Below are 9,389 nucleotides of genomic sequence, written 5' to 3' on the forward strand. Positions count from 1 at the left end.
GACAGATTCTTTCCCTGTGCTGCTTCTGGGACCCTACAGCTATTTGCCACCTCAAAGGGCTGTGTTACAGGCACAATCCAGCCCCCCGGTGAGAGCCAAGTTAAACATCAGCTTACTTCCACTATTTCCCCTATCCCAGAAAGGTCTTTGTTTCCTAAAGCACAGCACTGTGACACTGCTTCATATCTACAGTCCTTACAGATTATGATCTTGGCATCTTGGCAGCATTTATACATGACCTTCTCTAATTCTTTATTAACCAGCTGTTTCCCCCTTTTTGGCTTCTCTTTTTGTCATAAATTCTTGTGAAGAATATCTTCTACGGCAAACTGTCAAAACGGAGTACGCTCTCACAGCGCACCAAAGAAGTGGTACGAGGACACCCTAAAGTTGTCCCTAAAGAGTTTCGGCATTGACCTGGAGTCATGAGTGCAAATCGGTCATGACCATCCATCCTGGAGGTCATCCATCCAGAATGGAGCACTGGTCTTCGAACAGCAACGCACGGCAGAAGCAGTAAAGAAACGTGTGGCCAGGAAAATGAAAACCTCTTGTACCCAGTCCTCATTGCTTTCCTGCCCCTGCTGCAGCAGACTGTTCAAGGCAAGGATTGAGCTTATAAATCACCTATGTACCCACGCAATGTAGCTGCCACCCTCCTCCTTTCTCTTTCCTCTCTCTTTCTCCTTTTTTCTTCTTTTCTCCCTCCCTGTTTCTTTCCCATTTCTATTCTCTCTCCTTCTCCCCCCGCCCGTGCTGGATGCTGTCGTCTTCGCCCACAAAGGCCAACAACACATTTTTGTGTGGTTCTAAGCTACCATGACTCTTGGCTTAGTGATCCTCTTCACAACTGTAGGTTGTAACCGTTAGACCCTGGTCACCCTAACAGTAACTAATTTAGCCTCCTTTTACAGCAAGCTCTCCATAGCATCTCTCTGAAAAGTGCATGAAGGCAGCTGACACACCCACAATATGCTCCAAGCAGCACAGTTTTCTATTCCCACATACACAAAGCATTTGTATTTCTGCTGTCCAAAGAAATGTATGTGCTCCAGGTGATACTACTGCCAGTTCAAGTGACAAATTCAGGATAAAAATAACCAAGGGCCTCATCCTGTTCAGAAACAGGAACAAGTCCTCCCTCCTCCGTTCAGTGCCCCCTCGGCCCCAGCCAATAACAAGTGTAAACCTGTCCCTGAATGTGACAGAACACTGACCATATATTTGAGGAGCTGAGGTCAGGAAACCCCTCCCAGAGCCAGATCTTTGGATCTGAAAGACTACAATCTTGGAGAACTTCCATCAGCCTTCTAATACACAGGATGGTTGCCATGGCTTTTTGCATTTACGCATGAAGAGGACCAAAAGGTGAAGAATTACGTCCCAAGGAACCATGGTATTGGTACAGCCTGATCATAACCATGAACAGACTTTTGTGCTGTATTCTGACCTAATCCTATGCAATTGAAAAGCTGTTGTAACTGTGGAGCTAGCAGCTATATTTACTTAATTAAATTCCTAAAGTAATTCACACATTTCATGTTCTTTCAAAGACCTTTGCTGGGGGCTGACATCTCAGAGCAGCACCTAAAATACTTTCTAAGAAAAGAAAGAAGAAAGCTGCTATTACTGTCTCAGCATTTTAAATACCTGCTTTTTCTTTTGTACAGATTAGAAGTTTTAAGAACAATAAAGGACAACAAAAATGATAATTATTTTTGTTTAAAAGGGCGATATCTATTTGTAAATCATGTTCTGTCTTACAAGTCTGTACCTCTTACAGTTCCAGTAATACCCTCAGGTTACTGGAATTGAAAGGGGCTAATGCCGGGGGGATTCTCTGTATTTTCTGTCTGTTTATGCATTTGACAGGAATTTGTGAACAGTTAGTTTCTCTGTTCCCCTTCCATAGTTAGTCATTTTTTCCCCTCGCTGAAAGACCCTTCTAACATTAGAGAAGCAGAAAACTCTTTTAATGATTCTTTTAAAGGATTTTTTTATTGGCAGGGAATGCTATTTCTATAATGCTGCATCAGAAGGTAATTTCTTAAATTAGTGGCATAAAAATTCAAGTAGACAGTGGTCCCTTAATTCTGTCATCAGGGTGTTGAGTCACCTTTGGGAAAATGTGCTTTACCAACTAAGGACACCTTTCAATAGATGTCCTTGGGCACAGAAATTTGAATTAATTACAACATGTGTGTGTACATCTTGTGTATGTGACTGCACTGCAATAGAGTGAGCTTGACTGCTTCCTTCAGCCATGTGCTAAGACTAAATACAGCAATGTTTGTCTGTAGTAATTATGCGCCATCAAAAACTGAAGTAGTTATTAAATCAGTGGTTTCCAGCCACAGCTAGGGATTCAAATACTGGTCTGCAAAATTCCCACTGACTTCAGTAGGGCTGGGATTTCATCCTAGGACTTTGGCTTTTGTGGCTAGTGATCCAGGCAAGCCCTCACTCCTTCAGTTTACAGTGCTCAAAGTTTGATTTAAAATCACCCATTTTGAATCAAGATCCAAATGAGAAATTAAAGATATTTTTATTGAAATTCTCACTTTTTAATCTTGTTTTACATCTGTACTTTTTAGTAATTTCCCTAAAAGAAAGCAGATTCTCATTTGTTGTGATATTTTAGTCCTACTTATTTATATCCCCTTGATTAGCTAAATCTGCATATGTGGATTTCAGCAATTATATAAATTAATATACAACTGTTCAGATTCTTAATCCTTGCATTTTAAAATTAGATAGTGATGGATGACTTTATTTGCCAGATAAGGATTAATTTTTACTTGTGGTTTATATCAAACTGCTTTTGGATAGATATTGGGAACTGGTTTAAAATGCATAAGTCAACATTTAAAAATGGCTTTTTAGTTCAATAGGGCTACTTTATATGTGCTGACTATTCAATAAAGGCAGTTTATCAAAAATAGTTTGCTTTGAAAATTCATTGGGTTTTTTAGACAAAGGAAATACCAGTGATTTAAAAAAAGAAAAATAACGATTGTTGTGTATCACCACATTCTTCAAGACCTTACAATGTATAGATCTCATTTACACCCTGTTTTTATACACAGGCTGGAAAAGAAAAGCAAACTTTCCTCCTATTTTAACTCCCACATAGGGACTCAACTCTAAATAAACACTGAGCTAAACTTAAGTAAATTGAAATCAAGAGAATATTCTTTCTACACCTGCAGAAGAGCTTATTGCTGTTAAAAACGTATTTAACACTTGAATAATCTCTGGGTTCCTGGCCAGTGGATTCCCCTAGTTCAATTGTCTGATATTATTTAAAACTCTGGTAGCAAACACTGGTTGCTTGAGTATTACTTTTTATTTAATTTAAATGATCCTGCTCCAGTGGATTGGAGCTGCCCATGTCTCATTCGGTTTGCATACTAAAACCAAATGCTGGTGTGTATTTTTGCAGAAACTGTTTTCAGTCTAATACCAAAGAATGTTACATCTGTAGACTCCAGTTAGTGACAGATTCTGAAACTTCAGACTTGCATTGTTGGAGAGAGGCAAACCCTTACTGCCCTTAACAATGACCTTCTGTCCTGGTCACCCTATGCCATTGCTGCCCACTGCCCATTCATTGTCTGACTCTAGCCCACAACAGAGACCCAAGATTTTCAATCACAAAACTTAAATCTGAATCATTATACTGTGTATGGAATATACATAATGGAACAGCAGGCAGGGAGAACTGGCCGATATAATCATGGCTTTTGTTTAGTGCAATTTCACCAGAAGAAAACAGAAAGCGTCATTATGCCATTTATAAATCCATGGTGCTTTCACTCCTGTGACTAGTTCTGGTCCCCACACCTCAACAAGGATATAGAAGAACTAGAGAAGGTCCAGAGAAGAACCACAAGGATGATTAGTGGTATAGAGTAGCTTCCATATGAGGGGAGACTAGAGAGCTTTGGCCTTTTCCATTTAGAAAGACGTGCTTGAGGGTGGACAACATAGGAAGGGTTTACAAAATACTAAAAGGTGAAGAGCAAGGAAATAGGGATTTATTATTTACTGTCTTTCACAATACAAGAACTAGGGGTCATAAAATGAAGCTAGAAGGTAGTAAGTTTAAAAATAACAAAAGGAAGGTCTTAAAGTGTGGAACTCATGTGACAACATGTTGTGGAAGTTGACAGTGTAGCCAGATTAAAAAAAAAAAAAAGGGCAAATTCTTGGAGGAAAGGGGCATCAGTAGCAATTAAGCATGGGAGTTTGGGGTACAGTCTGAGTGAGAACTTCCTAAACCTTAAATGCTGGAGGTTGCAAGTGAGAGAGGAACAGTGGAAAAAACTCTGGTCATACCCTGTTCACTTTCCCTTTCAGCCTCCAGTCTCTGCCATTGTGTAATAGAGGATACTGGGTAAGATGGTTTGACCCAGTAAGTGGCAGTTCTTATTGTCTTATGTTCTAAAGGGAGTTTATGTGCTAAAACTTCTATTTATTCATACAGCGTCATTTAAGTCCAGAAGTAGTACAAGCTATGACTTCTGTTTTCCTTCTTGTTAATATCATAATCCAAGTGGAGGTCGACTCCAAGGCCAGGCAGAGATAGTGGTATATTTTAAGATTAGTGGTGGTGTATTTTAAGACTCACAAATCTAAAAATGTTATCATGTTTACAGAAAGTGTTGCCAAATGGGATTAAAAAGAAAAAAACATTACCATAGGATGAACTGTTGAAGAGTTCAATATTGAAGAAAATGTAGTCTCCATTGGTCATTCCTTGACGATGAGCTGCTAACATGATGTTCCTTATTGTATCACCACTGGCACACATTATTACAACTGGTGGAGGAAAGTGGAAAACAGAGATAAGAAGTTGTTCTTGAAACCTGTGGGAACAGACTGTTAAGCGTGTGCATTGCCAGAGACAGTGACCTGAACTGTCCTCCCAACATTTTTAGAAACATGACAACGGAGTGAACAAATAAAGCTGGGATTTTCAAAGAAGACTATGGGAGGTAGGCACCTACTTCACTTCGAAAAACACAAGTATTAAGACCAAATGTTATCTTATTTTTTACTTTGTGTGATGAGGTTTCATTTATTTATTTGTGTAATTTCATAACTTGTATTGCAATAATAAAACAGCATTATTGCTTTAAAGTTTATATAGAACTACCTCAAGATAATCTCAAGATTAAGAAACAAAATGGTATCATTTTAAATTTCCTTTTGTACAGTTCTATGACATGGAGAAACAACTTATTACAAATTTCAAGGTCTCATTTTGTAGTGACCCAAAAGTCAAATACAAACTCTTATCTGTTAAAATGTGAACTACTATAGTATGATTCAAAGATGCTCTGTCCAGTCACCCAGGCCCACACTAGCAGATCACATTTCCAGAGGCCAGCCCTGTTAAGATCTGAGAGCTACTCTCCAAGCAAAATTGTATTACTTCAAAATTTAAATGCAGAGATGCACTTGGCATTCTGTTTTGCATCACTTGCTGGAGAAGTGCTGCAGTGCGTAGTTACTATATGTCAAAGTCAGTATCTCACTTTTTACAATTGTAATACATGTGAGAGGCCTTTTTAAAATATTTTCTAGCTTCCCTCCTCATTCACATGTACTATTAAATTATTGTCCCGAAAGTGGAAACAAAGTTATTCCCACAGCACCAGTTAATGATCTTGATTAAAAGGAATGACTAAGAGTGGGAAAAAAAATTCTGCTTTAAAATGCGTTGATAAGTCATAGTTTGAGAGCAGCAAAAGGAATGCCAGGGAACTAACAGCTATTTGGATGTGGCTTGAGCACAGCAGGAAAACATCAGAAATGCTAGTTATATTTAGTGTGTATAAGAAATACACCCATACATTCCAAAGACAATTAGACTGCATGCAAATCTCTTCTGTAAGCTTTTAAACGTGTAAATTACATTTATTTGGCTGCAAGTGTAACTTACTAGTACATACAGTTTAATTGGTGTAAAGCATATGTAGCAAAATCAGTTCAGCATTAATATTTTTAATACATGGGCTGAGGCTCTGAACCTGGAAGGACTGTATATAGTGTTTCACTCCACAAATGTGAGTAAGATCAATGAAGTTATTAGGGCCATTTCTGTACTGAAATTAGACGTGTGCATAAATGTTTGCAATACTGGTGTTTTGGCCAGCATTATTAACCAGGGCCAGTTTGCACTCACTAGGCCAATTTAACAAAACTCAGCAGAGAGCTTTGTTGAACTAATCACTGAAAGCTTTGGCAAGCTGAATTGGTCTTGGAAATCATAACTAAAAAGACCAGCTTTTGTATGAAGCATTCATTTTTCTTCATCATTGTGTTACTTGAAGGTTTGGTAGGTTCATTTTGAATGCTCAGATTCATAGTTTCCAGGCTGTCTTCTTTCTTAAAGTACAATTTTTCGAAGTCATTATACTGCTGTAGTTCCCCTTTCAAAGTGTGTGTGCGCGCGCGCGCGCGCAGTGTATAAAACACAAGAGATTAGAAGTTCAGCTGTTTTCTTTTGCTACAGTTAAATCTTTTCTTTTCTTATTGTAAATGAAGTGTTATGCTTTTAAGCATCAAGAAAGCCAAGCAGTGTTATAAAACTTATATTAATTAAAAATGGATCTTTTCCCTTGCTTGTCTGTTCTCCCTGGCTGCAGTTTGTTGCATGTAATTCATTTAGGAAAGTCACTAAGCAGGTTCTCAATTTTAAGCATCGACATAAGTGCTTTCCTGAATGGAGCAAGAAAGATCCATCAGTTGGTACTGTATTGTAATTAACTTGTTTATGGCCCTGCATATCTGAAAGAAATTGGTACCAGTGTAACTACACTACCACTACAAAGACCTAATGCAGACATATGGCATGATGTCTAGCTAACTGTGCGAGTTAAATGGAACATGATTTTTATCTGGACTGGAAAAAAAAAACCAACAACATTATTTTTACTTAATAAGGTGGTATGTTTCTGGGTATTTAAAAATAATTTTAAATGCATGTATCCAGTGAGGCTTAGGGTAAATTTTATTGTGACCAATATCCGTTTAGTGCCTCCTTCAAATTTTTTTAATACCTTCTTTAAAAGGAGAAAAAAAAAAAAAAAGAGAGAGAGAAAACGAAGCTTAGTATTGCTGGTACCAGAAAATTATCATCAGTTGGCATGCCTGTGAACCAGTGCTGCAATTAATAAGCTTTTAATTTGGAAGTATAGTTAGTCAAATGTATTTAAACATGTGGATTGTTCTAATATGTATTTCAAGCATTTAGTGATGTAGGATACATCCAATCTAGAAATGATTTCAAGATGTTTTGCAAGTTATTTACCTCCCTGTTGTTTTGCTGTCAGTTGGTGGCACTATTTCTACGCACAGGGAAGAACTTGTCCTTCATATGCTGATAACTGCTTCCCAAAAGTGTTCTTGTTACTTACACAGTTCTTAAGGGGTCTGCTGAATGGGAGGAGGAGGGAAGGAACCTCCTTAGTAAGACTCAACAGGGTAAAAGGAAAAGGTCTTTGCTCAGCTTTAGAACATCTACAGTCACTAAAAAACCCTGCAGAATAAGCAACAGATTTGCTGTCCAGTCCAAAACCTGCCTTTGGGCAGATGCATGTGTTTTCAGTCTTGTTGGCAAAGCAGCTCTTTTCAAGAAAACCAATTTCTACTCTAATACAAAATACTACCATCATTATAAAGGATGAAATTCTCCGCTGGAGTGAATGGCAACATTTCAATTGACTTGAGCAGAGCCAGGAATTCACCCAGTGTTTGGTCCTGCTTCCACTGAAGTCAGTGAGGTTTGTCATTAGGATCAACTGAGGTGAAGTCATGTCTTAACTTTTCCAGAGGCAAGCAAAATATATCCCCTCTCAGCTGTCTTTTCCTAATGCCCCTACGGTCTCCCTCCTACCTGCTTCTATCTCTTCTTCTAAGAGAGATAGGAAACGTGTTTCCATGTGTATTTCCCTACAAGTTGTTCTGAGCACCTGAAACAAAAAGTGCATTTAATTCTCTCATCATAAAAGCCTGTGTGCTTTTTACTCCAACACTTAAATTCATTGATGACTGGATCCTATAAGATTGGGCTTATAGTATTTAATGTTATTGTGTGCACCCACACCTACAGTATATGAGACTGGAATCCATCAGGACACTGGCGGTGTGTAATTAGAATGACTGAGTCACTTGCCGAATACCCACTGACCAAGAAGAGCAGAAATTGGCCCTTTGTGATGTCTCTGGCAGGCCACCCACGTGCAAGGAGCAAGGCAGCAGAATTGGTTCAAAACTTTTCCAGGGTGGGCATGTGCCCCCCTCCCCTTTACTAGCTGAACTGATGCAGCCTAAAAGGCAGCTGTGTAGTACCTGGGGAGAAAAGCTTCTCCATGCAAATACAAACAGGAGACAAAACAAGAGAGCCCCGGTAGGTCCTGGGAGCAGTCACTTGAAAGCACTGCCTGGGACACAGCAGCAGAGTGGTGGGAACAAGGACAGCAGCCTGGAAAATGAGTCTGTTTGGCATCTCCAGCAACAAATTGTGCAGGTCTGAAGGTGTTCCGGGGGGGCATGAGCATTGCTGTCCCACCCCTGCCAGAACATGAGGAACTCCTCTAAGGCAGAGGGTCTCAAACTGTGGTCTGCAAACCACCCCTGGTCCATGAGCTCTATTCAGGTGGTCCTCAGAAAGGTGACCTAAGGCTAACTCTGACAAACATTACACCTGACTTCCCAGAATTTTGTTCAAGAAAACAGGCACATCCATAGCATTAGAAAGGCAAGACTACTGATATTAAAATGTGTGCTTTGCTTTGTAGAACAAAAAAAAAAAAAAAGAGTTTATTAAGTAGTCCACCAAGACCCTCAGCAATTTTGAAGTGGTCCGTGGGAAAAAAAAAAAAAAAAAAAAAAAAAAAAAAAGTTTGAGAACCACTGCTCTAAGGATCTTCTTCGGGATCCTCCGAAACGGGGCACGGTGCGGAAGCACTAGGGTGGCCATCGTAGAGGACAGTCCGGTTGTCCTCCCTTGATACCAAACCGGACGGCTTTATGTCCTCTATTTTTCTCTTCAAGAGTACAGCATACACCGCAGGTGTGGGTGCACACGATAACATTAAATGCTATAAACCTAATCTTACAGGACCCAGTCATCACTTAATGCCTTAAAGAGGAAATTAGAGGACATAAAGGCACAGGGTTTGCATGAACATAGGGCAGCCGGGCTCAGTTTCTCTTCCAGAGAAGAACAGAGGACATAAAAGCGCGGGGTTTCGTGTCAACAGAGGACAGCGCAGCAGAACACCGCGCTGTCCCCTGCGGCGGCCGCCCTACACGCAGGGTGCCCGCATCCCCCCGCCCCCCGCCCAGGTGCAGCCCGCCCCGTCGGGGCGCGCGGAGGG

The 9,389-nt window shown here is 39.9% G+C and overlaps 1 protein-coding gene across 2 annotated transcripts in view; it reads right to left on the reverse strand.

The window, feature by feature from the left end:
* Window positions 1–7,963, reverse strand: part of NPR3 (natriuretic peptide receptor 3) — a 49,389-nt gene extending 41,426 nt beyond the window's left edge. For both annotated transcript variants that reach the window (XM_014517709.2, XM_025198486.1), the window contains exons 1-2: window positions 7,904–7,963; window positions 4,699–4,821 (exon numbers count right to left, since the gene is read on the reverse strand). In XM_014517709.2, the coding sequence (XP_014373195.2) occupies window positions 4,699–4,821; window positions 7,904–7,949 (169 nt within the window). In that variant the 5' untranslated portion in view covers window positions 7,950–7,963. The remainder of the gene's footprint in view (window positions 1–4,698; window positions 4,822–7,903) is intronic.
* Window positions 7,964–9,389: the final 1,426 nt, after the last annotated feature.

This window comes from Alligator sinensis, unplaced genomic scaffold (assembly GCF_000455745.1).
Source record: "Alligator sinensis unplaced genomic scaffold, ASM45574v1 scaffold347_1, whole genome shotgun sequence".
NCBI lineage: Eukaryota > Metazoa > Chordata > Crocodylia > Alligatoridae > Alligator > Alligator sinensis.